The 26,216-nt window shown below is 59.9% G+C and overlaps 4 protein-coding genes across 9 annotated transcripts in view; 1 reads left to right on the top strand and 3 right to left on the bottom strand.

Moving 5' to 3' along the window:
* Llgl2 (LLGL scribble cell polarity complex component 2) overlaps nucleotides 1–1,235 on the bottom strand; it is a 33,198-nt gene extending 31,963 nt beyond the window's left edge. For all 6 annotated transcript variants that reach the window (XM_048365913.1, XM_048365915.1, XM_048365916.1 and 3 more), the window contains exon 1: nucleotides 1,106–1,235. The gene's annotated coding sequence lies outside the window, so the exon portion shown is untranslated. The remainder of the gene's footprint in view (nucleotides 1–1,105) is intronic.
* An 881-nt stretch (nucleotides 1,236–2,116) lies between these two features.
* Nucleotides 2,117–10,277, bottom strand: Tsen54 (tRNA splicing endonuclease subunit 54). The gene is made up of 11 exons (XM_048365926.1): nucleotides 10,208–10,277; nucleotides 9,932–10,096; nucleotides 9,772–9,835; nucleotides 9,589–9,672; nucleotides 9,162–9,260; nucleotides 7,889–7,941; nucleotides 5,207–5,308; nucleotides 4,393–5,021; nucleotides 3,531–3,591; nucleotides 3,082–3,198; nucleotides 2,117–2,594 (listed from the first exon to the last, which is right to left on the bottom strand). Exons 1-11 carry the CDS (start codon nucleotides 10,261–10,263, stop codon nucleotides 2,444–2,446), a joined length of 1,581 nt encoding a protein of 526 aa, XP_048221883.1. The 5' UTR covers nucleotides 10,264–10,277; the 3' UTR covers nucleotides 2,117–2,443.
* Nucleotides 10,278–11,465: 1,188 nt separating this feature from the next.
* Caskin2 (CASK interacting protein 2) lies at nucleotides 11,466–25,190 on the top strand. Its single transcript, XM_048365910.1, is given in 24 exon segments — nucleotides 11,466–11,566; nucleotides 12,018–12,144; nucleotides 12,693–13,208; nucleotides 17,647–17,698; nucleotides 18,233–18,330; nucleotides 18,729–18,874; nucleotides 18,979–19,074; nucleotides 19,161–19,291; nucleotides 19,435–19,445; nucleotides 19,448–19,542; nucleotides 19,857–19,965; nucleotides 20,090–20,184; nucleotides 20,563–20,824; nucleotides 20,925–21,046; nucleotides 21,135–21,195; nucleotides 21,314–21,361; nucleotides 21,364–21,401; nucleotides 21,576–21,686; nucleotides 21,764–21,838; nucleotides 21,840–21,866; nucleotides 21,944–22,082; nucleotides 22,188–23,651; nucleotides 23,737–23,959; nucleotides 24,280–25,190. Coding segments are annotated over 22 exon segments (3,588 nt in total). The 5' UTR covers nucleotides 11,466–11,566; nucleotides 12,018–12,144; nucleotides 12,693–13,114; the 3' UTR covers nucleotides 24,371–25,190.
* Tmem94 (transmembrane protein 94) overlaps nucleotides 24,982–26,216 on the bottom strand; it is a 38,389-nt gene continuing 37,154 nt past the window's right edge. Inside the window, 1 exon segment of the mRNA XM_048365938.1 lies at nucleotides 24,982–26,166. Coding sequence (XP_048221895.1) covers nucleotides 26,094–26,166 — 73 coding nt within the window. The 3' untranslated portion in view covers nucleotides 24,982–26,093.

The following is a 26,216-nucleotide window of genomic DNA, read 5'->3' as shown; positions in this document are numbered from 1 at the left end:
TAATAATAATAATGAAGTCAAACTATCTCAGGACCCTTTTCAAGCCTCCCAGTGCACCAGTTGACCCGACAAACTTCCTCAAAAGCCACTTCTGAATCCCCCCCGCCCCTTGCTGGGGCACTGCTCCCCAGAAGCAGTCATCCCCTTTCCATCTGACACACCCATCCCTCCTGGCTCAGAATGCCCTTTGCAGGGATCCTGGGCTATAGGGCCCCTAATGCTCAAGTTAGGGCAGCACCGACATATGATTCCCATGGGAAGGGGCGCTGACTCCAGGCCCCAACCTCCAGGCCCCAACCTCCCGGCCCAAGGTCACGTGTCTCAGGTGAGAGCGAGCCTTTCCAATCCTATCTGGGCTAGGCTGCTGTCGGTGAGTTCTCCCCAGGGCCCAGGCCCAACGTCCAACCAACCAAAGCAAACCAAGGCATACTTTGTTTAATAAGAATTTTCCACTCCTTGCCAAGTCACAACCCCCACCCGCCAGCGCGTGGGAAATGGAGTAGGATCTCAGTACCGTCACCTAAAGGTGTGCAAGGCTGTCCAGGGTAGGACAAGGCCCCCCGGAGACCGAGGTCCCTCCCGCCAGCTTCCTGCGTCGGAGGATTAGGAGGCACAAAGGGCCGCGGGGGCAGAGCCCAGATGGCAGAGGCGGGCAGGAGCTAAGCCGCTAAGGTAACCGGCGCGCTCCGGGAGGCCGGGTCACCGGCGCCCCGCACCGCGGGCCTCCGGGCCCCCGCGCCTGGCACGTGCACCCCGAGACTCCGTCTCGGCCGCGGGCTCTCTCCCCAGCACCCCGCCCGGCGGGACACCTGTTCCCCCGCTCCCGTAAGCTAACGCTGTTGTGCAAACCAATCCCCAAGTTTGGTCACCGGGGGCGGATCAGACGCGAGCTTCCGGCGGCACTTTCTACAGGTGTCTTCCTCTCAGCGGAGCCGAACGTCGGGGATGGGGGGGAGACCGGGCGAGGCGGGGGGACCTGGGCGCAGCCCTCCCCTCCCTCCCGGGAAGCCCAGGGGTCTCGGCCCTCACGCGCCTCCTCCTCACGCCGAGGGGCGGGCGCCTCCAGGGCGCCGGTGGGGCTAGGTGGGTTCCCAGGGCGCCTCACCTGGAAGCCCGGGCCGGACCCCGCCCGAGGCCGCGGCGTCCCTCGGCGCCCGCCGCCGGCTCCTCTCGCTCCGCCGCGCCGGCCCACGGGCTGCTGGGCGGGAGACTCCTTCCTGCTCACCTCCGGCGGGGCGGCGAGCCGGGGGCGGAGCCGCCTCTATTTACATAAAGGGCGAGCCCAGGAGCGCGCGGGCCCGGGCCACGCCCCCCGCGGAGCCCGGCCACGCCCCCTGTGGGCCCCGGCCACGCCCCCGGCTGCCAGGCGCCGACGGGGCGGCGGCGCGGCCAGAGCGCCCTCCGGGGCGGAGGCCGCGCTGCGGCCAATCCGCAATCCCCAGGAGCGCGGGGCGGAGCCCGCGGCCCGCCCGGGCCTCACCTGCGCGCACCTGACGCACGACCGCACGCCGCGCCCCGCCGCCCGCAGGAGGAAGTAGTTCTCGGTTCGCGCGGCCGTAGCCCGCCGACTTCCACGCGGGACTCCAGGGAGCCTGCTACTAGTTGTAGCGGGGTTGCAGCCGGCCCCTCCTGAGCGCCCACCTGGAGGACGCAGGGCCCCGCGTAGGGTGGTGTGCGGAGAGGCGCCTTCGCTCTAAGCCGGTCCTCCCTTCCTAGTCCACTCCGTGGCTGGCTGGGACCCGAGGCCCCCGGGGGGACGGCGCGGCGGCCAGTTCTCAGCTCCAGGAGGGAGGGGTTGAAGAGAGGCGGGAGCGGAAGCTTGGGGCTGGCGGGAACCGGGCGCTGCACCGCACAGCTGCTGGAAGTCCGGCCACACCAACGTGGGCCTCTGGGCCACCCAGCCACCCCCACCCAGCTGTGCTCCCGGGACTACTGAGCATGGTTTCTCTCCTCCAAGTACCCTTCAGAGGCTACAACTTCCCATCCTCCCAGAGGCAAAAGCCTAAGGAAAGGTTCAAAGTTCTCTTGAGTGTGCAAAGCAAGGGTGAAGGGATGGGGGTGGGGTAGTAAAATATATCCAGCCACAGCAGGAAAAAAAACAACCACAAAAAAGGTCTATTTTTAATGGCTTTGGCTTTATGGCATGAAGCAGGCACCCTCACTAAAAGGCACGGAGTCCTCTTCTACCCCTTCTCCTGGGCCTCTGAAATGGAGTCCTGAGTTCCAAGGGGGTCTCTCAGGCCTGAGGCTTGGAAGAGCAGCAGCAGCAGCAGGCCAGGCAAGTGTAAGGGAGCACAGTGCAGGGTTGGACTCTCCTGCAAGCATTAGGCACCTAGGGCCAAGGCCCACACAGGCCACTACTGCTTCAGGTTAGAGTCTGGTACTCGAGGCAGCTGACAAAGTCCCTGAGAACAGACAGTCCAAGTTCTCCAGAGCTGTGTGGTCAGTGCTCCAGATCCTTGGGCAGTGTGAAGTCCCTGAAGCTGTAAAAGGAGATGTCACCATGATCCACCAGGGCGAAGATCAGAGGGACATCCCCACTCTGGTAGGACAACCGCTTGAGGCTGCAGAGGTCTGGGACAGGCTGATCAAATCTGTAGGAATAAGGGTTCAACTTGATACCATCTACAGCCCATCTATATGCCCTGAGACGCCAACCCCTCCGAAGCTCCCAGGGAAGAGAGATTAGGAAACAAAAGCTGGGGATACAGGATTTCTGGCCACTGGTCTCTCTAAAGTCCATGGCTCTAATAAGCCCTCTAAGACAGTCCCAGCATCCTGGAAGGATGGGGGAAGCAAGGAAGAGCTGGGGCCCTATCACTGCTAGCCTCTACCCCACCCCCAAATCCATGTCCCTTCTGAGTAAGCCAGTATTAACGTGGAACAGGAGAAAGACTACCCCCCAAATGCCAACGATAAGGGCTAAGGTTTGAGGAAGTTGGTTCCTGTAGCACTAACTGGCCGTGTGGCCTTATGTAAGCTCCTTAACCTCTCCAGACCTTAGGTTCTTCTTAGGGATTGACCCAGTGGCCATGGGAGTGCAGAGGAGCTCCACATGGCTCCCAGGAGAGCATCTCTTACCCACTAACACACATCCGGACATAGGGTTTGCCAGGGTTATTCTTTCGGAACGTAGCCACCGCATCGGCCTGATAGACATCAAAGCTGATCTCCAAGCCTCCAGACTTCTCCAGCAGTCTGAGGGCAGAATGAGAGACCTTAGCACAAGGAGGCTCCTCTCCCCCGTTCCCCTCTCACACCCTTTCCCATCACCAGCTCCAGAAACCAGCCTGGCCCAGGGGATCTGCGCTGTGTGAGGGGAGACTAAATCCTTGGGATGTGCCGCCTGCCTGTTTCTCATTCCTCCCTTCTCCTAAACATCCATGAGTAGCAGCTGTGGCTAGGAGCTAAGTATGCAGGTAGAGGTCCCTGGAGCGATCTTCTAGCTCACACGGAAGTACAGGAGCCAAGTCCCAGCAGTCAGTCCAGCTGGTGGCCACAGGCTCATGGAAAAGGACGTGCAAACTTACTGGGCACCCCCATCAGCAAGGTGTGTTGTCTGTAGCACAGAGATATGCTGAAGGACTGTGGCTGTAAGGACAATGAAAACAAGGTGTTAGAAAGGAACAGAAATTCTATATGCTCCTTTGACACTGCCAAGTCTGAGGTTTAGGGCTGCGAGATTCAACACAATTATTTTAGTATGTCCCATGTGATATTTGGAACATACTTATACTAAAAAAAAAAAATTACTGGCTTTAGGCTGGGAATGTGGCTTAGTGATAGAGTGCTTGCCTAGCATGTATGAAGCCCTGGGTTCCTCAGTACCACATACACAGAAAAAGCCAAAAGTGGTGCTGTGGTTCAAGTGGTGCTAGCCTTGAGCAAAAGAAGCTCAGGGACAGTGCCCAGGCCCTGAGTTCAAGCCCCAGTTCTGGCAAAAAATAAAAAAACACTAGTTTTAGCTAAAATTCAAATCTAAACTAGTTACCATTGACTGCAATCCCATGACTTTTAAGTAGTTAGGAATCTGTTACTCCAAGGTTGGATGTGCTTAGAAGAGCAGACAGTGAGTTTCCTTCTTATTTGGACAAGACAGTACTTCTAGCTAGCAGTCATGGAAGGGCCCGCAGCTAATGGATGGCAAAGCCATTCCCATTATCTTGATTATGGTTTTATGGGTGCAGGCGTAGTTTTTGCCCCCTCCATTCTCCCCAGACACAGGCTCACCCTGACTAACCCTCCCCCATGGGTTTGGCTGGAGCATCCTGCCAACCAGAGAACGGACTGCTGTGTGGGGGTCCACCCCGGTGGGCATGCTCCTCCCGTATCTCAGGCCTCTTCAGCCTTGTGATCCCACAGCTGCCAGTGACCTGCAGGGCGAGGGGGTACCTGGAGAGTGTGCCTGGCTGGGGCTCAGCAAGGGGGTGACGGGCTGGCCCCACAGGTGTGGGGGGCAGTGCTGGCTCTTTTGCAGTTGCCGTCTCTGCAGCAGCTCCTTGTACTCCCGCCAGCGGGAGCAGCGCTGCACCTCTGGATCTGCGTTCAGGTCCTCCCGGAATCGGTGGGCCTCTGCTTGCTGTTCCTGCTCGCGTCGGGAGAGCTTCTCCTTCCGCTGGTTCAGCTTCTGACACCAGGACTCGGCATCCGTCTCCCGCCCGGTGACGTTGGCCGGCAGCAGCTCTGAGGCTGGGGCAGACAGGAGGGTGTGACGGCTGTCGGAAGCCAGGTTGGGGAAGGAAATCTGCTCAAAGTTCCAGCGTGGCTTGCAAGCTCCCTTGACTCCATTTTTTATTTTGTCCCTCTGCTGGCCGCACCCCATGCCCTCCATGGCCAGAGCAAGGCAGGGCTCCGGGGGCCCGGGAGACTGAAAGGGGCTCCCCGGGCTCTTTCTGGAGATTGGCTCCTGGGGTTTCTCCTCCAGGCTTTGGCTCTTCTGGTTACAGGCAGGTGGACTGGCGGCTGCCAGGCTCACAGCTGGCACAGAGTTCTCCAGGGCTTTGGCTTTCTTATTCATGAACCTGAGGGGTGAGGAAGAAAAGCGACACATGGCTCCGCGTCATTGCTGAGGCCCACTGGAGCTGAGGGCAGGTCCCCTGCTGTTTCCCTGAGCCTGTGCCCAGGTCGCCCAAGCCCACAACTTAAGCCAATTCACTCCCAAACACCAGCCCTCCTAGGAGAGAGCTGCCACAGCGGGGAACATTACCAAGAGCTCTCCTCGCTCTTCTTCCTCTTGCTGGTCCCATCCTTCAGGCACTGGGTGTAGCCATCTAAGTTAAGCTGCCTCTCGTAAGGAGACAGGACGGAGCTGTGGGGTGAGGACAAGGCAGGCTACAGGTCCAAGCCTCAGACCAATGCTCTTGATGAAAAACAATTGTTAGGAACTGGCCAGGAGCTAAGTCAGGCACCAGGGTCAGAGCCACAGAGAGACCCAAGGCTGCAATCACACCAGCAGGAAGGGTACACAGGGCAGCCACTGGGGTCCGGTCAGCAGCCTTTGTCCAAGTCTCTGAGTGTCATTAGAGATGTCTCAGCAGAGGCTCCGGAAGAGCCAGCCCCACTGGGCACCAGTGGCTCACACCTACAATCCTAGCTATTCAAGAGGCGGAGATCTGAGGATCACAGTTCAAAGCCAGACTGGGCAGGAAAGTCTGTGAGATTCTTGTCTCCAATTAACCACCAAAAAGAAGCTGGAGGAGGGCTGGGAATATGACCTAGTGGAAAAATCCTTGCCTCATATACATGAATCCCTGGGTTCGATTCCCCAAGCACTACATATATAGAAAAAGCCAGAAGTGGGGCTGGGGATATGACCTAGTGGCAAGAGTGCTTGCCTCGTATAAATGAGGCCCTGGGTTCAATTCCCCAGCACCACATATACAGAAAAAAACGGCCAGAAGTGGTGCTCAAGTGGCAGAGTGCTTGCCTTGAGCAAAAAGAAGCCAGGGACAGTGCTCAGGCCCTGCGTCCAAGCCCCAGGGCTGGCCAAAAAAAAAAAAAAGAAAAAAGAAAAAGCCAGAAGTGGCGCTGTGGCTCAAGAGGCAGAGTGCTAGCCTTGAGCAAAAAGAAGCCAGGGACAGTGCTCAGGCCCTGAGTTCAAGCCCCAGGACTAGCAACAAAAACAAAAACAAAAAACGAAAAGAAGCTGGAGGAGAAGTTGTGGCTTAAGTGGTAGAGCACTAGTCTTGAGCAAAAAAGCGTATGGACAGTGCCCAGACCCAAGTTCAAGCCCAAAGTCCTACCAAAAAAAAAAAAGTGGCACTCTACTATTTGAGCTACGGGCCCACTTCTGGCTTTTTGGTGGTGCACTGGAGAGATCAAAAGTCTCACAGACTTTCCTGCCTGAGGAAATCATCCTCAGACCTCAGCCTTCTGAGTAGCTAGGATTACAAGCGTAAGCCACCAGCACCTGGTCCCACCATGAATTTTTCATGTCGCTAAATACTACACTGTTCGATACACTTGCCACTAGCCACAGGTGTTAAATTTAAATTACACGAAATGAAAATTTCAGTCTTGTTGTTACACAAGACACATGTACTGGGTGACACAGAGGACACTTCTTATATAAAGTTCTATAATAATGACATGCATGACAGCACAACAATATGAGATAAACTCTAAATTTATTTATTTATTTATTTATTTTGGAGACTCTCCTTTTTGTAGCTCAGGCTAGCCTCAAACCCATGATCCTCTCGTCTCACTCTCTCACGTGCTGAGATTATGGTGACGCACTAGCATGCCCAGCTAATAAAGTCTGGTTTGTGTGAGCATGCCTTCACAGCTGAGGTGGTGGGCTGCTTTGTAAAATTAGAGAGTGTGTGTGTGTGTGTGCTCTTCAATAAATGCAAGCTGTGGGGGGAAAGCAAAGAGATGTGGGGCCTGGCACCAGCAAGTGGTCAGAAATATTCAAAATGAATGAATAATCCCTGTGGAACCCCTGCATTATTCCCCTGGGGGCAGATTCCATACATTCCATTTATTCCAAGAAATGAAGGATGTGTCAGGGGTTGTGTGTGTGTGTGTGTGTTGGTACTGGGGCTTTAACCAAGGACTTCTTGCTCTCCTTTGACTTTTTCACTCAAGGTTGACAACTCTACTACTTGAGCCACAGCTTCTGGCTTTTTGCTACTTAAGTGGAGTTAACAGTCTCAAACTTTTCTGCCTGGGTTGACTTTGAACTGCAATGCTTATATCTCAGCCTCCTGAGTAGCTAGGATTACAGGTGTGAGCCACCAGTGCCTAGCAGGATGTGTCAGTTTTAGACTTGGGGGATACTGTGTAACTGCAGACTGTATCAGTTTCCACCCCCACCTGAAGCTGTCAGTAGTGCTGGGTAACTAAGACAATGAAGGAGAAGACATGTAACTTAGCATAAAAAACGTGAAAGCCAGGGCTGGGAATGTGGCTTAGGGGTAGAGTGCTCGCCTAGCATGCATGAAGCCCTGGGTTCCATTCCTCAGCACCACATATACAGAAAAGGCCAGAAGTGGCACTGTGGCTCAAGTGGTAGAGAGCAAAAGAGCTCAGTGACAGCACCCGGGCTCTGAGTTCAAGCCCCACAACCATACAAAAAATAAAATAAATTCTTCACTCAACCCCACATTCATGCACGTACTCAAAAATCTGCCTGCATAACTACTAAGTGCCAGACATCACTGGAGTACTGTGTCTTAGTCTCAAATCCACAGCCAGTGGGAGGCGCAATGATGGGATTTGTCCTCACACACACACGGCTGCATTTTCAGCTCAGGTTCCCGGACCACATCCTGGGAGCTACTCTCCACCCAAAGGTTCTAGGTAAGCTGATGCCACTTTCCACCTGAGACTAGTCAGCCATGCCCCAGGACTAGAATGACTGGCAGGGAAAGGGACAAGGACTTACCTTGGCTGGAATCGTCGAACTACATAGCCCAGTCTTTTCAGGTGGCTGAAGACCTCAAGAGAAGAAAACCAAAATTAAAGCTCAAATGTTCAAGCCCTAGGACTGGCAAAAGAAAAAAAAAATCCAACGGTTTCTCCAGACAAAGGCCATTTTCCACACCCTCTCCCTGGCCCCTCAGAGGCTACCTGGACCACGCTCCATTATAAACATGGTCCTTTAAGGAATATCTCAAGTCCCTGAATTCCTGTCCTCTTTTGACAAAAAAGACACGGAACAATTTATTTTTTTGGTGCTGGTTCTGAAGCTTGAACTCAGGGCCTGGGCACTGTCTCTGAGCTTCTTTTTTTTTTTTTGCCAGTCCTGGGCCTTGGACTCAGGGCCTGAGCACTGTCCCTGGCTTCTTTTTGCTCAAGGCTAGCACTCTGCCACTTGAGCCACAGCGCCCCTTCTGGCCATTTTCTGTATATGTGGTGCTGGGGAATCGAACCAGAGCCTCGTGTATGCGAGGCAAGCACTCTTGCCACTGGGCCATATCCCCAGCCCCTGTCTCTGAGCTTCTTTTGCTCAAGGGTAGCACTCTACACTTGAGCCACAGCTCCACTTTCACTTTTCTTGTAATTTATTGGTGAAAAGAGTCTCAGGGCCTATCCCGCTCAGGCTGGCTTCAACCATGATCTTCTAGATCTCTTCCTGAGTAGCTAGGATCACAGCTGTGAACCACCAGCACCCAGCAACAACTTCTTAAGTATATATCCCAAAAAACTGACAGCAGTGGACCTAGAAAAGAACTATGTTCTCAAATATTTTGATACTAAAGTTTAGACAAAAAGATGGCAGAAGGCAGTAGGCATTTCCCCTATGTTACCCCTCTACAGACACAGGTTGAACGGGTTTCTTGAATAATCCCGTGCTCATCTTTGTGTTCTGCATCCATGGCAGGATAATGCTGGACATATCCACTATTTTGCCTGATCTCTCAATTAAGCCTTCAACACAGCTGACCATCCATTTCCTCCTTAAAGGAACATGTGAGTCCCAGGTCTCAGACCTCACATTCTGTGACCCTCAGATCTCTGCCTCCTGAATAGCTAGGATTGCAGGCGCGAGCCACTGGCGCCCAGCTTCGCTTACTTCTTATTACCCAGTTGACATTGTTAGATGGCAAGCCTGTGACTGCACATCCCTTGACAGTCCTGTAGCACATGGCACTTTGTCTGGTCACTGCTCACTGAGACTCCACACATGTGAGACTCTTGGAGGGGAAGGCAGATACCTGGTACTGCAGGAAACTCAAGGGGTCCTCGGTCAGCAGTAACTGGTAGGCCTCCTGGATAGACAGCGGCAGGTCTTGATGGAAGAGCTGAATGGAGCCCTGGAAGAGGAGCCAGCAGCTCAGCTGCCCACCCTGCTTCCTGCATGCAGTGCTACAGCCACGTGGGGCGATTTCCTCCGATATCCTCCAATGAACCAATGAACGGGGCCAACCACGTAGAGGGGGAGGGGGGGACGCGACACCCTAAATCGGGCTGGAATTCCTTCTTCCTGCATGCTATTCCTGTCTCCTGGCTTTAGAAATCCCATTATAAGTTCACTGGAAACGTACTTACACTTGCTATACTTTACTAAAACACGAGCCCTTCCCGGTCCCTGGTCCCAACCCCCTCTCCAACCTGGGGAAGGGGGGGGTTGTCCCCACTCACACACTCCAGCAGGTATAAGGCCTCTTCGGGATGCAGTCGCTGCCGGCCCTGCTCTGAGAAGCCCATGGTCTGCCAGAACTTACCCTGTGTGGGGACCCAGAGTGAGTGTCACAGAGGACCACAGAGGCAGCCAAGTGGGGATCCCGGGCCCCACCCCCACTCCCCCAAAGTCCCGCGGCTCACCGCCGGAGACGTCAACTCCACGAAGCCCTCTTTGGGTCTCCACTCGGCGGCCACCAAGCTGCCCCTGGCGAGGAGTGGGAAGGGGTGGGTCTGGTGGGCCTGGGTGGGCCGGAGGAGGGGTGCGGGGAGTCCCCCGTCCCGCCCCGCCCCTCCCCCTCACAGGCGCTCCACCCGCTCCTCCGCCAGCAGCTGCCAGAGTTCCTGGCGGCAGCGGCGCAGCCGCTCGGCCTGCGCCTCGGAGCCGTCGGGGAGGAAGTCCTTCGGGCCATGGGACCGCTGGGGCAGCTTCTGGGACCGCGAGCGGGCGGCGAGGAGCTCCGCGGCCCTGGGAGAGAAGGGGGGAGGGGGAGACACAGGGTCGGCACCCCGGATCGATCCCGGCTCTCGCCCCGCGGCCCCCGCACGCCGCCGCCCCCCGCGGCCTCCCTCGCCGCACCTCAGCACGCGCCCCGCGGGAACCTCCACCGTCCGGGGCTCCGGTTCGGGCTCCATCCGGTGGCTGTCTGCGCCTGCGCGCGCGCCGCTCAGGCCCCGCCCACCCCCGGAACCGCGCGCGCGCGGCCTTGGCGCCGTCCGGGTCGACGCGGCGGCGGCGGCGGCGGCGGCTGATCCGCCTCGCGGGCTTTCCGCCTTCCTGGCTGCCCTGGGTCCTAGCGCCCGCCCTCCCGCATCCCCGTGCCTCGATTTCCCCCCCCCCGTGCGGAGCGCGCGGCCCGCAGGTTTCTGAAGGTGCAGGGACGTCCCCGGCCTATCCTCCTCCCTCCGCCCCAGCCTTCTCCGGGCTCCTCGCCAATGAAACTGGAACTGGCGTCCTCGAGTGGCGCCTGAGGAATCGAACGCGTGACCCCTCTCCCCTCGGCCGCCCGGGGACTGCCTAGCCCGCCCCGCCCCCGCAAGGACAGCCGGGAAGAGGGGCTCGGCGAGGGCAGGGCGGCGGGCCGCCCGACTCCCGCTTCGCGCGCGGGAGGCCACCCGCAGCTGTCAGGGCCGGGCGAGTCTTCCAGGGCCGCCGTCGGGCGCCTTCCCAGGGGGCTCGGCAGCCGGGTTTCGAGGACCGGGCCGAGGGTGGGAGGCGCTGTCCGCCCCTCGCTGGTGCTGAAGCGCCAGCCCCGGCCTCCGACAGCACCTCCTCGAGGCTGGGGTCCCCGCCGCGCTACCCTGGGCCGCTCCCGCACTGCCCCACGAGGTGGCAGCATCGCCCCGGTCAGCCGCTCCGGGCCGGGCTACGGGGCGGCTGGCGGAGGTCGCTGCTGGGAGTCCCGGGGAAGGGGGCGAAGGCGGAGGGGAAGGGGTTCCCAGAGGAGTGCCCCCGAGTCTCGGCTGCCCAAACCCCTCTCTTCCGCTCGTTCACGCCCGTCGTATCTCGGCCTTCAGTCCAGACGCCAAAGCCCCAGACTTCCGGGGTTCCCCACCTGGACGCGGCGCGGCGAGCCCACGCCTCTCCCCACCCACTCGGAGCCGCGCCGCTTCACCTGTGCGCATGCGCGGATCCCTCGGCGTCCCGGAGTCCGGGCTCGGGCGGGCGGGGGCGGGGCCTGCCGCGCGCGGGGGCGGGGCCGCGGGCGCTGAGTGGCAGCCGGGCGGCTCGGCCGGGACGGTGCCTGGCGCCCGATCCGGAGGGAGGGAGGGGGGAGGGGCGGGATTTCCTGCGGGAGGCGCAGCGCCGGCCTTGGAAGCGGAGAAGGAGGAGAAAGGGGTGTGGGGGGGGGGAGTGGGGGTGGCCGCGGGAGCCAGCGTCCCGAGTGCCGGGGACGCAGCAGCACCCGCCGGAACCCCGGCAGGGCGGCCGTGGAAGGTGAGACGGACCCGGGCCGGGGCCGATCTGGGGATCAGCACCCGCGGGGAAGGCGCAAACTTAACTTTTCCTGCGGGATCGGCGGGCGCCTCCATCTCCCCCGTTCCTTCCGCCCTCCTCGCGCCCCCTTCCCAGCCTCCAGCATCCGTGCCGCGGGCTCTCGGCCCGCTCGGTCCCGCTCCCGCCGCTTTGTTCGCGGGGTCGTCCGGGGCTGGGCTCGGCTGGCGGGGGGGGGGGGGCCGCGCGGCATTCCGAGGGGCGGGGGGGCCGCCCGCCGACCCCGGGGCGCTGCCAGGGGCGCCCTCCCCCGCGGCCCGCGGCCGGCCGGCCGGGCACTGCCCTCGGGGCTGGCGGGGGGAGCCTCGGGGGAGCTGCGTGCGGGCCTGCACGGGTCTCTCATGCCATGAGACTCTTGGCAACAAATTCGCCGCCACCGAGGAACTGACGTAAGCCTTTCTGCAGCGAAGGCGAAGGGTCTGCGCTTCGGGTTCAGGCTGGGACTGTTGGCCCGCCGGGCCCCAACTCTGCCTTCTCTGCCCTCGGCCCAGCTGCTTCCCCGACCTCCCCACACATAAGGGGTGAGGAGGGTCAGCAACAGGTGCTGTAGATCTTCAATGGGTTGGCGGGGGGGGGGGGGGGGGGAGCGCCCCAGTCCACAGCCTTCTTAAGTTCCTAAAGAGCCCCAGGGCCGGGACAGCCAGCTATTAAAGCTAAGTCTAGGTAGGGTGGAGGCTGGAGGGGCAGGCAGCTTGAACAGGGAGTGACCCCCATCAGTCTGCCTGTGCCACCCTGCTATGCCCCACCTCCTGGTTTGCCAGTTGTCTGTGGGTGTTGGAGCCTTGGGCTGTGGAGAACGGGCTGCCGGCCATCCTACCCTAGTGTACCCAGCAGCCAGGGCCCCTCCTGCTCAAGGTTGAGGTACTGCCCACTGTCCTAGGGGCACGGTGACTCACCTTCCTGCTCCAGAAACGCCACCTCCCCCCTGTACATACTCCTCTCAGACACAGGGGTTCCCTCCTCCCTCTTGGGGACCCTCTGTGAGCCCAAGGACACAGCTAGGGTGGCTTAGGGCTTCTGGAGGTCCTGTAGTGCTCACCTCTGTGTCTTGCTTCTGGGTCCCTTGCAGGCTTTTGGAACAGCCACAGCATCTGTTCCAGACCCCTCCACACCTGTCCACCACCGCCACCTGAGGCCTGAGGGAATGCTGGCTGCTTTCTGTGCCCCTGAGTCAAGCTGGAAAGATTGGTGGACTCAGCCCTGGCCCGTCGCTGGGCTGTCAGAAGCTGCAGGCTGATCTCTGTGCAGATTTCCACACAGCCTCCACCCCCTCAGACACTAGCTTTCCTGCGTGTGGTGGCAGCTCACGGAGCACCTTGAGGGACTATCCATCAGCACCTGACAAGGAGCCACTGCCTGAGACACCAGACGTGCTCCCCCGAGACCTGGGGCCCTCAAGGGGCTGAGGCATGGTGCACTGACGCCTCTGTTGGACTTGTCTCCCTGCCTTTCCCTGGATTCCTGAGTTCAGAGCCCAGCCCAGGGGCCACTATGGGTCGGGAGCAGGACCTGATCCTCGCTGTCAAGAATGGAGACGTAACCTGTGTACAGAAATTGGTGGCCAAGGTCAAAGCTGCAAAGACAAGTGAGTACTTGGTAGCATGATCATCTCAGAACGCTCCTGAATACTAAGGTTTGGAGAGAGGCTAAGAGGGAGGGAGAGGGGTCTCTGTGATCTGTCCTTCCTTGTGTCTGGACAAGAAGTGCCTCTGTGTGGGCACTTGCGATGTGTCGCCAGGCACGTCACTTCAGCTCTCTGGACCAGTTTCCATGCCTGTGAGTCCACTGAAGTATATTCATTCAAGTCTTCACTGTGCACTTAGCAAGTGCAAGCTCTGTGCTAAGCCCTGAGCCAGAAGAGTGACTAAAAGAGACCAAACTTCCAGTTCCTGTGGCATTGCCTGTTAGTAGGTAGCTTTTCAGATGGGCACTTTGGTGCCATAGACGTTTGGGCTGTGTGTTAGGAAAAACTGACTAGATACCATATTCCCCCAATCCATATGCACATGTTAACTGGAGCAGCTCTGTGTTTATTTCTTAGCCTAATGGGAGATGTCTGTATGACTTTTTTTTTAAGCAACCCCTTACCCCTCCCCCCCCCACCCCCGTGTCAGTTATGGGGCTTGAACTCTGGGCCTTAGTGCTATCTCTGAGCCTCTTTGTGCTCAAGGCTACCACTCTACCACTATGAGCCACAGCACCACACCCTAAGATTTTTTTTTTAAGAGAGTTATTGTTTTGTTTTGTTTTGTCTGTAGTGGGGCTTGAACTCTTGGCCTGGATGCTATGCCTGCTCTACCACTTGAGCCATAGCACCACTTCCAGTTTTCTGGTGGTTAATTGGAAATAAGTCACCTGGACTTTCCTGCTTAGCCTGGCTTGGAACCATGATCCTCAGCTCTCAGCCTCCTGAGTAGCTAGGATTACAGGTGTGAGCCACCAGTGCCCAGCTATGAGAGTTCTTAAAAAAAAAAAAAAAAAAGTCAACATTATCTGACCAATTACTAAAGCTCCTTTATCCCGACTTACCTGCTCCTGATCTTGTGGGAGTATGTGACCAAAGCTAATTTTTTTTTTTTGTCTTTTCTTTTTTGGTACTGGGGATCGAACCCAGGACTTTGCACTTGCTAGGCAAGCGCTTTGCCACTGAGCTACCTCCCAGCCCCCAAAGCTAATTTTGTGTGTGTTATGTGCCATTACTAGGGCTTGAAGTTAGGGACTAAATGCTATGTCCCTAAGCCTTTTTACTCAAGGATGGTACTCTACCAGTTGAGCCACAACCCTAGCTTTTTGGTGCTCAATTAGAGATAAGAGTCTCCAGACTTTTCTGCCTAGGCTGGCTTCCAACCCTGATCCTCAGATCTCAGCCTCCCGAGTAACTGAGAGCACCAGTGCCTAGCTAAAGCTCATTTCTGTATGTTCTATAGCCTGGAGCTCTAGTCCTGATGGGGCTGTAGGGGCTGGATAGGAGGATGGCCACTCCTGAGCCTATCTCTTTAGTTCCTCTGAGGTGGGAGACTTCTGAGCTTCAGGGCTAGCTCTTGGGGTTATCCTAGGAGGCCCCTGGGCTTGTCCCTTGAGATCCTAGCCCAGCAGCAGATTCCTGCCACTAAACTGGGCTGGAAAAGGAGTATCCTGGAGGGAAGGGTCTTCTCCCAGAGCACTGGGGCTCTAGCCCCAAGGTACGCCTGGGCCCTGTCCACAGGAAGAAGCCCGGAGACATCTTATTTTCCCTGCCCACACCTTCGCATGTGGGTGCCAAAAGGAAAGACGTTCATGGCGTGCACCCACCTGCACGGCAGGGTGGAGACCCGGGCATGAGAGCTGGTTCAGTGGCCCTGTGCCCTCGGGAAGTGGATGAGGGCGAGAGCAGGCTTCCAGGTCCCCAGGGAGACACCCCCTCCCCCTCACCTCTGTGTTGTTTTTGGCCACCTGCCCAGTGGGGCCTTGGTGTCACTGCTGCTGGCCTCACAGCCCTGGGGCTTCAAAGTGAGGCCCGCGAGAGGGTAGAGAGGGGGCCAGAGGCTCATGGCGGGAGCCTCGTAGCGAGGCTCACAGGCTCCGTCCGACAAGGTGTCCTGGGCCCGGTAAGAAATGTCCTTGAGGGAAGAGGTCCCACCCCCTAGGCCGAGGTGAGGCTTCGTCTGCAGGGTGTGGGCGCAGCATAGGGTGACAAGCCTGAGTCTCCTTGCAAGGCTCTGACACTGTGTCCCCCCCCCCCCATCCTCTGAGGAGCCGGAGGAGCTGGGGACCAAAGTGAAGTCATAAGATGCCCTTCACAGATCAACCCCCTCACCTCCCTGTCAGCTAGGTATTTCCATATTCTTTCCACAGATAAGGAACATGATATTCAGAGTTTAGTGACTTGTTCAAGGTCACACAGCTGATAAGCCCGTGGGACCTCCCCTGTGCGCACGCCGGTGCTTTCTGTTACCTGGGGATTGCTCTAAGAATGGACTCTTTCCGAATTAAAAATCACTAGGAATGGCCTGAAACTCGGCAAACTAGAACATTTTTCCAGTTGATTTGGATGCATCTTTCAAAGGGGTGCGGGGAATTCCTCAGAGAGGCAAAGGAAACTGCTGGAAGGGAAACATCAGGGCTCCCCTTGTCTTCCTATGGGATGGCTGGAACGTTCTGCTATGCAAAGGGAGCTGCCTGCCGGAGAGGGGCTCCTTTGGCCTCCCCCATCGGATATCACCCCTCCCCTCAATTCCATCCATGCCGGGCTCCCTTTGGGAAGCAGGTGGCTGGGAGAGGAGGAGCGCAAGGGGGGGAAGGGGGCCTGGCCCAGCCTCTTTCCCCTTGCCCTTCCCGACCTCCTTTTTCTGAGGTCCTTTTCTGGCCAGAGGAAATGCAGTGGGCTGGGGTAGCCCGCTGAGCTCACATCCTCTGCGTGAGCCTATGTCAGGGGAGTGACCCTTCCACTCCCGCAGCCAGGCTGCGGAAGTGCCCGGAGCCACTGCCAGGAACCAGGACCTCCACCCCTCCTTCCCACCAGGGTCTCCAGCCTAGCCATTTGGGGCCTGTCCCCCCACCACCTTTCCGGTCATTGTTCTGCAAAGAACGGAGCCACCCAGCCTGGCCCTACTCCGGTTCCTGTGTCCCTCCTGTCACATTGTCCTGCCCCTCCCTGGAGGAGCCACATCCCGCCACCCAGCTGCCCCATCCCAGACTGCTCCGGCTGGCAGGCCCGTGGAAGGGTGGACTGGCTGAAGAACACTGTGTCTCTTTCCTGCCGACTTCATTGTCTCTGAAGTTAAAAAGAGACACCCGGACAGCCAAACTCACACAGCCAGTTGAGCCAGGCGTTACCTGCCTCTTGCCCCTGTCTTGAGTGACAAGGACTTCCCAAAGGGACTAGAGGACAGCGGACAGAGGTCTGGGCTTCCTCCCAGTGGTCCCCGCCCCTTGCTCTTCTGTCCCTTCTTGCCTCCATGTTTACCTTTGTGCTGTAGAGTCCTTTCAGCTCCACCCTACCTGTAGCTGTCCCTTCCCCGCACGTCCCCTGCTCCCCTCCACAGGGTTGGTCCCTCCCTGTTGGAATGAGGCCCTGCCTTACCCAGGCCGCTGGGCTATTCAGAGGCCCATTAGGGCCTGGGGGGCAGGCCCAGACCAGCATGCTTGGCACCCTGCCCAGCTTGGGTTGAACTAGACCCCCTCCTTCCCAGTGGAGTGGGTTCCAGCAGAAGGCAGGGGCTGCCTGGAACAGGCCTCCCTCCTTCCCTCCCCAACACTTCAAGGCCTGCTGCCTCTGGAGGCCGTGGCAGTTCTTTTGCCCGGGTCCTAGACAAGCAGACCCAGCCTGTAGGCACCACGTTAGAAGGTAGGCAGAGACCCACTGAAATCCAGGGGGGCCTTAGGGAACTTACCAGAGGGTAACATGGTACTTGCTAATAATGAGTGTTCAATCGTGACAGCCGCCATCGTTTGCATGCAAGGGACAGAGGCGCTGTCCTCTCAGACCCCACGATCTGCCCATTCCACAGAGCCCGCTGCTGCTTGCATTTACACAGCCAGCACAGGCAAAGCCCGAGGCTAGGCGTGATCCAGTCCAATAATGCTCAGGGCTGGGGTGTGTGGTCCCCGGGCTCAGCCCTGGCGTCCCCACTCCCTTTGGTTATCTAGTGCCTTGCTCCCTTCTCTCCCTGCCTGTCCCCCTTGGCCTAGAAGGACACGATGCCTCTGCTTCCTAGCCCGCTCGGGCAGGAATGCTAACCATGCACTCTGTGGGCCTGTCTGGTGCAGGCCCATCACGCCAGTGGCCCCTCCCGCCCCCTTTGGCTCTATAAACACACTAGGCTGGGGCCCTGGAGAAGCTAGGCCACTGCCGCCACCGCTCCTTGCACACCCGCCCTGGAGCCCCAGGCACCTGAACAGGACCATGGGGCAGGGTCTCTTTTGTATGCCAAGAGGTCAGCTGGGTTCTGGGAGGTGAGGTGGAAGGTGTGCCAAGTAGGGGTGCTGATAAGACCTGGTGGTCATTTGTACTCTGGTTCCCCCCCGCCCCCCCCAATCCCTAGAGCTCCTTGGCTCCACGAAGAGGCTCAATGTCAACTACCAAGATGCTGATGGGTAAGTACCTGCTGTTGGGGGCCAAAGTCCTGGTGGTGGGGGGCTGTAGGGAAAGGTCCTGGGGCTCAGATTCCCTTCCCTCCCCCCCTCAGACTTGGGCCCCTTCAGTCTATTTGTTGAGAGCTTTGGGTCCTGCTGGTGTAGAGCCAGAGGGAAAATGTGCTTGCACCCACCTGCCTGTTCAGCTCACCCCAATTGAGGGGAAGGGCCCCCTTGGATCAGATTCCTCCTGGGCCCCTTTTCTCCCTGGAGGGTAGGAGCCTGCAGGCGCCTGCTCCCACGGCCCCCTCCCCTAGCTGGCTGGGGGGGGGGATGCCAGACAAACAGGCCTCTCAGCCCAGACACTGAGCCCTTTCATGCAGTGACCAGGCTGCTGTGCGCTCCCACGGCAGGGCTGGCAGGCGTGGGGGGCAAGGGACCCATCCCTGCCAGCCCCCAGAATGAGTTTGGGTATGGAAGGCTAGGACTTGGGGAGTGGGAGATTGCTCACTGACATCCCCTACTGTTGTTCCCCACCCCCACCCCCCATGCCAGATTCTCCGCTCTCCATCATGCCGCCTTAGGGGGCAGTTTGGAGCTCATAGCCTTGCTGCTGGAGGCTCAGGCCACCGTAGACATCAAGGACAGCAATGGTGAGCCCCCCGGGCGACCCCTGTGTGAGGGGCCCAACCCACACCTATGACCCGAGCTTGCGCCTGTGAGGACACAGCGGTGCTAGGGGACGCTCGTGTGGCTCGCGGTGGCTTTTCCTCTCGAGTCTTTCTGGTCATCTAGGTGGTAGGTGGTACTGCTCTCCTGACCCGGGCCGCTATCCTGGGGTTGCCAGGTCACCCAGCTGTGGTGGGTACAGCGAGACTCTGGCTCGGCCTCATCTAGCTGGAGCTCTTTCTGACCAAACCTGGGTAAAGCTAGCATCTCTTTGGGGCTGTCTCCTCCCAGTCAGAAGGGCTCCACGCTCTGCTTAGGCCCCGCTACCCCCCCCCCCCCAACACTGTCCCAGGACCTCCCTTGGATCCCATTCTCCTGTCAGGCATGCGCCCACTGCACTACGCGGCCTGGCAGGGCCGGCTGGAGCCCGTGAGGCTGCTGCTCCGGGCCTCTGCAGCCGTCAACGCCGCCTCGCTGGACGGCCAGATCCCTCTGCACCTAGCCGCCCAGTACGGACACTACGAGGTGGTACGTGAACCCGTCCATGGGGGCGCTAGGGCAGGGAAACTGGGGAAGGGGTTCTGGAAGCCGGCAGATCTCACTTTGACTCTTCCCCCACCTCCCACCCCTAGTCAGAGATGCTCCTCCAACACCAGTCCAACCCGTGCCTGGTCAACAAAGCTAAGAAGACGCCCCTGGACCTGGCCTGTGAATTTGGTCGGCTCAAGGTGAGGTCTGTGGTCTTTGGGGTGCTGGGTGTCATTCGTGAGGTCTGAGTAGGAGGCACCAACCGGAGGCCATGTGCTGCATGCAGGTGACCCAGCTACTACTAAATAGCCACCTGTGTGTGGCACTGCTGGAAGGTGAGGCCAAGGATCCATGCGACCCCAATTACACCACACCCCTGCACTTGGCTGCCAAGAACGGCCACCGAGAAGTCATCAGGTATTCCCAGGGACAACCCCCCCCCCCCACACTTCCTCATCCCCTTCCTGTAAGGGCCCTGTCAGTGCTTCTGTTGCTGTCAGTCTCCCCGCTGGACTCCTCCCCTGCTCCACCACCCTGACCCCTCCCCCTGTCCCTCACAGACAGCTCCTGAGAGCGGAATTGAGATCAACCGCCAGACCAAGACCGGCACGGCGCTCCATGAAGCTGCACTGTACGGCAAGACCGAGGTGGTGCGGCTCCTCCTGGAGGTGGGTGTGGACGCCTGGTCACTCCACGGGCATCCCTAGAGCCTTGGCCCTGTGCCAAGACCGGTGGGAAGGTCCCGGCGTCTTGTACGGGCAGCGGTAGTGCTAAGGCCGTGTGGCTAGAAAAGCACCCTTTCCGGTCTGGACCCCAAGTCTGCCTCTTACATCGTCCTCGACTTGGTCTCTGAAATCCCACGACCTCGTGAAAAAAAGATCTGGGTGTGCAGAGAGTACCCACATCCTGGACGGTTGTGAGCAGTAGGGCAAGAGATGACAGGCGAAGTGCTTAGTGCGCATGGCTATGACCCCGCCCCCAGGGAGGCGTGGATGTGAACATCCGCAACACCTACAACCAGACAGCGCTGGACATCGTCAACCAGTTCACCACCTCCCAGGCCAGCCGGGAGATCAAGCAGCTGCTGAGGGGTGAGTGCTGGAGCCGCCCCAGCAGGGCCTGGGGTGTGGAGGGGTGGCCGTGACTCGGAGGGAAGGTGGGGGAAAGGTGCCCTCGGGACCCTGACCTGATGTCTGCTTTCCCCCTTCTCTTCAGAGGCCTCGGGGATCCTGAAGGTCCGCGCGCTTAAGGATTTCTGGAACCTCCACGATCCCACGGCTCTCAACGTCCGCGCGGGGGACGTCATCACGGTGAGGCCCCACACTGGCCCTCCGTCCCGTCCAAGTTGAGGCAACGTAGACGTCATAATCTTGGTAGCGATGACAGAGTGTGGGAACTTAGATAAGCTTAGACTCACTTGCCCAAAGTCACACGCTAGTCAGCAGCAGGGCTGGGAATGGAACCCGGGCTGTAGGTGGGGGTTCCTGCCTGTCTGCCTACTCTTGTGGCACAAGGGGATTGGGCGGGCCACGGGCTGGCTGCCGGGGCCGAAGTCGGGCTGATTCGGGCATCCAAGGCCAGCTGTGTTGGGAAACGGCTGGATCGGGGTGCTGGATAGACAGACACTCACCAGTAGCTTGGTATAGGGAGTGAGCGCCTGTCCTGTCCCCGTACCCCATCCATCACAGGTGCTTGAGCAGCACGCAGATGGCCGCTGGAAGGGCCACATCCACGAGAGCCAAAGAGGCACAGACCGTGTGGGCTACTTCCCCCCTGGCATTGTGGAGGTGGTCAGCAAGCGAGTGGGCCTCCCTGTGCCCCGTATCCCCTCTGCACCCACTCCCCTCCGCCCGGGCTTCTCCCGCACACCGCAGCCTCCTGCCGAGGACCCCCTGCACCCTCTCACCTATGGCCAGCTCCCCCGGGTGGGCCTCAGCCCCGACAGCCCAGGTACAGCCTCCCAGAGCGTGGCAGCGGGCGCCGGCAAGCTGCCAGTCAGCTGTTGGCAGCACCACTGACGTGCCGACTCCCGTGCTTCTGCTCCTTGCAGCAGGTGACAGGAATAGCGTGGGCAGCGAGGGCAGCGTGGGCAGCATCCGCAGTGCTGGCAGTGGGCAGAGTTCCGAGGGCACCAATGGCCACGGCACTGGCCTCCTTATTGAGAATGCTCAGGTACGAGGGAGGGATGCCGGGACCAGGGCAGGGACCGGCCCTGCCGCCGGTTCTGCACATACTAAATGAGATCCTTCCCCGTCTCCAGCCTCTGCCCTCTGCCGGTGAGGACCAGGTGCTGCCAGGACTGCATGCCCCGCCCCTGGCAGGTGGGAAGAATAAATAGGAGGGGGTTGGCTGGGAGAGGTACCACTGGGGAGGCTGGGGGCATGGCACCCCCTTCCTTCCTTGTGTCCCCTCTGAGGCCATTTCTCTCCTTCCTTGAAGACACCCTGAGCCACCACCCTCTGATTAGCCGCCGCTCAGGTGAGATCTTCACCAGGATGTGAGGCCGGAGCAGCTGCTAGAGGGGAAGGTAAGCCCCCCCCCCCCCCCCCGCGGGGGGAAGGGTGCTGAGGACCGTGGTGGGGAGATGGAAGGCCTTAGTGCATTCACTTAAGCCAGGCTGCTGGGGAGGGCCGGGCGGGTGAGTCGGGCTTCTCCTGAGGCCATTCAGCTCTTCCTGGCTTTCCCTTTTCTGGAACCACAGGACGCACAGGCTATTCATAACTGGCTGAGTGAGTTCCAGCTGGAGGGCTACACTGCCCACTTTCTGCAGGCTGGCTATGACGTGCCAACCATCAGTCGCATGACCCCTGAGGTAGGTGATGTGGCTGGAACGGGGGTGGGGGGGAGGGGAGGGCGCAGTTGATGCCCTCGTCTTATGTGGCACGGCAGGATCTGACAGCCATCGGAGTGACCAAGCCGGGGCACCGGAAGAAGATCGCTGCAGAGATTGCCCAGCTCAGTATTTTCCGAGTGGCTGCCCAACTACATCCCGGTGGGTATGGGCTGTGGCTTTATGGCGTCCCCCCTCTGGCTTCAGAGGAGCCGGGCCTGACAGCAGTGCCCTTGCAGACGGACCTGCTGGAGTGGCTGAGCGCGCTGGGGCTGCCCCAGTACCACAAGCAGCTGGTGAGCAGTGGCTACGACTCCATGGGGCTGGTGGCTGACCTCACCTGGGAGGAGCTGCAGGAAATCGGCGTCAACAAGCTGGGTGAGGACCGCTCTGCGCCCCGCCTCCCCCCCCCCCCCCCGCGTGGGCGATCAGGGGGACCCTTCCCAGACCCAGCTGACCTCGCTGCTTCTGCCGCCCCCTCAGGGCACCAGAAGAAACTCATGCTGGGTGTGAAGCGGTTGGCAGAGCTCCGGCGGGGTCTCCTGCAGGGGGAGGCCCCGGGCGAAGGCGGGCGCCGGTTGGCCCGAGGATCGGAGCTGATGACCATTGATGGGCTAGAGAATGGAGAGGGCCCGGCCACGGCTGGCCCGCGCCTTCTCACCTTCCAGGGCAGTGAGCTGAGCCCAGAGCTCCAGGCCGCCATGGCAGGCGGGGGGCCCGAGCCACTCCCCCTGCCCCCTCCCCGTTCCCCCAGTCAGGAGAGCATCGGGGCGCGCTCACGGGGCTCTGGTCACTCACAGGAACAGCCTGCACCCCAGCCTAGTGGTGGAGACCCCAGCACCCTCCAAGAAAGGAACCTTCCAGAGGGCACAGAGCGGCCCTCTAAGCTTTGCTTCCCACCTCCTGGCCAAGGGCCCGCCCCTTATGTGTTTATGTACCCCCAGGTCTCACCCTCCAGCCCGGCCGCGGGGCCACCTCCTGGTGCACCCCGGGCCTTCTCCTACCTGGCTGGGCCCCTGGCCACTCCTCCAGACCCCCCTCGACCCAAGCGCCGGTCCCACAGCCTGAGCCGCCCCGGCCCTGCCGAGGGGGAGGCCGAGGGGGAGGCCGAGGAGCCGGTGGGCAGTGCCTTGGGCAGTTACGCCACCCTCACCCGCCGGCCAGGACGCAGCACCCTTGCCCGGACTAGTCCTAGCCCGACCCCCGCTCGGGGGACCCCACGCAGCCAGTCCTTCGCCCTTCGAGCCCGTCGCAAAGGCCCCCCACCCCCACCCCCAAAACGCCTCAGCTCGGTCTCTGGCTCCACGGAACCACCACCGCTAGATGGGAGCCCCGAGCCAAAGGAGGGAGCCGCGGGGCCCCGACGGAGAACGCTGAGTGAGCCAAGCGGCCCCTCGGAGCCCCCCGGTGCGCCTGTCCCCACCGGCCCCGTGTCTGACACGGAAGAGGAGCCCAGTCCCGAGGGGACGCCTCCTTCTCGGGGCAGCTCCGGAGAAGGGCTGCCTTTTGCAGAGGAGGGAAACCTGACCATCAAGCAGCGGCCGAAGCCGGCCGGCCCCCCGCCCCGAGAGACGCCTGTGCCCCCCGGCCTCCACTTCAACCTCACGGAGTCAGACACCGTCAAGCGGAGGCCCAAGTGCAGGGAGAGAGAGCCGCTGCAGACGGCCCTGTTGGCCTTTGGGGTGGCAGGCGCTACCCCGAGCCCCTCTTCCCCGGCCCCCGGCGAGGCCTCCCCCTCCGTGTCCTCCAGCCCTCCCCAACCAGAGCCCAGCGGCCTTCCGACTCCAGGAGCTCCAGTGCCCGCTCTCAGCCCTGTGACCCAGCCCCCCACGGCCCCAGGGGCCTCCTGTGCTGGCCCGGGTCTGGAAGGCTCGGCAAACGATCGGCCAAATGCAGAGATGGAGCACACGGCCGCCCCCACGGCCCTCCTCAAGGTGCCCGGAGCAGGTAGGATGCGAGGTGTTGGGGGGGCGGGGGCCCCGTGCAGGGGTGCGTCCCACTGCGTCACAAGCCAGACTTTTTGTGTCTACAGGAACAGCTCTCAAGACTGTGTCTGTGGCCTGCACCCAGCTGGCATTTTCTGGCCCAAAGCTGGCTCCCCGGCCTGGCCCCCGCCCGGTGCCCCCCCCAAGGCCTGACAGCACTGGGCCTGTGGGGCCGGGCCAGGCCCAGCAGAGACTGGAACGGACCAGTTCATCCCTGGCAGCTGCACTAAGGGCGGCCGAGAAGAGCATTGGTGCTGAGGAGCGGGAAGGGTAGGCCGGGTGCCAAGGGCCACGGGAGAGGGAGGAGCTGGGTGGAGGAATGGTAACTGGTGGGTGCTGGGAAGGCTGGGGAAGCCTCTGGGGGGATGAACAGACCCTAGGGTTTGGAGTTGACAGATCTGACATGCAGGGATTCCTGGTAAATGTCACCAGAGGCACAAGCCCCTTGTCCCTGTGCCTCCGTGAAATCAAATTGTCTGCTGCCCAAAAGGTTATGAACGTTACAAGGTGACATGCACTAAGGGTTTGGCAGCTCTGTCCCCAGGGGCAGTGGGTTTGTCCATCTGAGCGGGACCTTCCCCTTGTCACAGCCCCCCTGGGACCTCTACCAAGCACATCCTGGATGACATCAGCACCATGTTTGATGCCCTGGCTGACCAGCTGGATGCCATGCTGGACTGAACGAGACTGGCCTGTGGCCTCCAGCAGTGTTCACTGTGGCGTCCGGCGTCCGCTGCCTTTGGCCCAGCATGGAAGAAGTTCCTGGCATCCTAGGACCAGGCCGGAGGGCTGGGGGGGCTGGAGTGCCCCCTCCCCAGCAGAGGCTCTCCCTGCATCTCAAGCAGGAGCTGACTCCAGGGATGGGGCCCAGAGGGCCTGGCAGCACGGTCTAGCTGAGGGGCTTCCGCTGCCATGGTTACAAAGCCCTTCCCAGGTGTAATCCAACTGGACAGCCCTGGCCCCTAGAGAGACCCCGGAAAGAGCTTTCTCCTCCCGGAGGAGGTGGCGACAGGACTTCCAGGGCACTTTCTTCACACCTCCCACCCCATGCTTCAAGCCCCAGTGCAGAGAGAATGCGTCAGGCTACCTGCCTTGCTGCTGTGGCCACAGGGATGGGGGGGGGGGTACACCTGGTTGGGCACCTCCCTGCAGGTGCACCGAGGAGACGTGACCCGAGTACACCGTGGGGACACGCCCATGTGGAGTGGCCATGTCCTGCCAGCCCACATGGGATGGAGCGGGACTGACAGATCTTCCCTGCCCAAACCGTCTCAACTGTACATACTGTTTTGTAAGCAGAGAGAAATGCATATATTTTAAATGGAATTTATTCTGTCTATTAACTGCCTGAGAGATGCAGTAGGGGAAGGCCTTCGGACCCCAGCAGAGGTGCCGCGGCCCACCTCGGGGATGGAGGCCTGGCCTGGTTGGCCCGGGCTTGGGCTCTGTAACCATTAACCTCTCCCACCAACTAATACCAATGAAAGCGTCATTCCACACAGCTCAGCTTGTGTTTCTGTCTGTTGTACAGACCTCTGGGTCTTGGGGGGGGGGGTCTCCTCTGGGTTGTACCCTGAAGGACGCACAGCTGTAGGAGGAGGGAGGCTGGGGACCCCTCCCTCCACTGCCTCAGCATCCCCCGTGCTGCCCCCCCAGCCTGGGAGGAGGGGAATCTTATTGGCTGCCTCATGGACCAGCCACGGGTTTTTCTTAAGCAATTCACAAGTTTTAATATAAACCAGTCTACATTCATTCCTAAAAGGCTCATTTCCAGTAAAAAATATACACCACTAAAAACTTCTCCTGGGAGAACAGGAAACCTGGGCTGTGCCCCCCCCCCACCCCGAAAGACTGCCTCACTGACTTGTTGCCAGTTGAGCACAGGCACAGGAAGGGGCTCGAGGGTGAGGTGAGGGCCCCTGTTCATCTTCAGGCCCACGTGTGAGAGCCCCCCCCAAAGAGTGGGGAGTTCCTTGGGATCACACCTGGGCCCTTGCCCTGGGAAGACAGGATGCGAACAGAGGAGAGGACGGAGCAGCTTCCACGACAGCAGCTACTGCTCTTCCAACCAAGATGGAGGCCCCTGCCCCTCCCTTTGAGCAGAAGGCCTGGGTAAGGGGACCTTAAAGGTGAGAAGCCCCTAGGGAGGGGCCGAGGGTTCCTCTGCCATGCCCCTGAGGTCATACATTCAAGTGCCAGTCCAGGGAGGAGCCAGGGGGGCCCTGTCCAGCTGAGGCCACCGCCCCTTGGCTTCTCATAAGCCAGGAAGACAGGAAGGACTCCAGTGACCAAAGCCAGGCCTTCTACACCATGGTACACAAGAGCAAACCTTGAAACGTTTGTGATACCAACTCCTCAGACTCAGGGGTGGACAAGGGCAGCTGTGGCCACAACGGCCAGTGGCTCAGAAGGGAGAGTTCATGCCCAGCTTGGTTTCAAACTGCAGCTTCTGTCGCTTCTGATAGCGGACTCGGACCCTGGTGGGGCAGGAGGTTACTGTAGGTTGGTATAGACCCCTGGGCCAGGA

The sequence above is a fragment of the Perognathus longimembris genome, chromosome 17, assembly GCF_023159225.1.
Source record: "Perognathus longimembris pacificus isolate PPM17 chromosome 17, ASM2315922v1, whole genome shotgun sequence".
Taxonomy (NCBI): Eukaryota; Metazoa; Chordata; class Mammalia; order Rodentia; family Heteromyidae; genus Perognathus; species Perognathus longimembris.
This window is presented reverse-complemented; position numbering and strand designations above follow the sequence as displayed.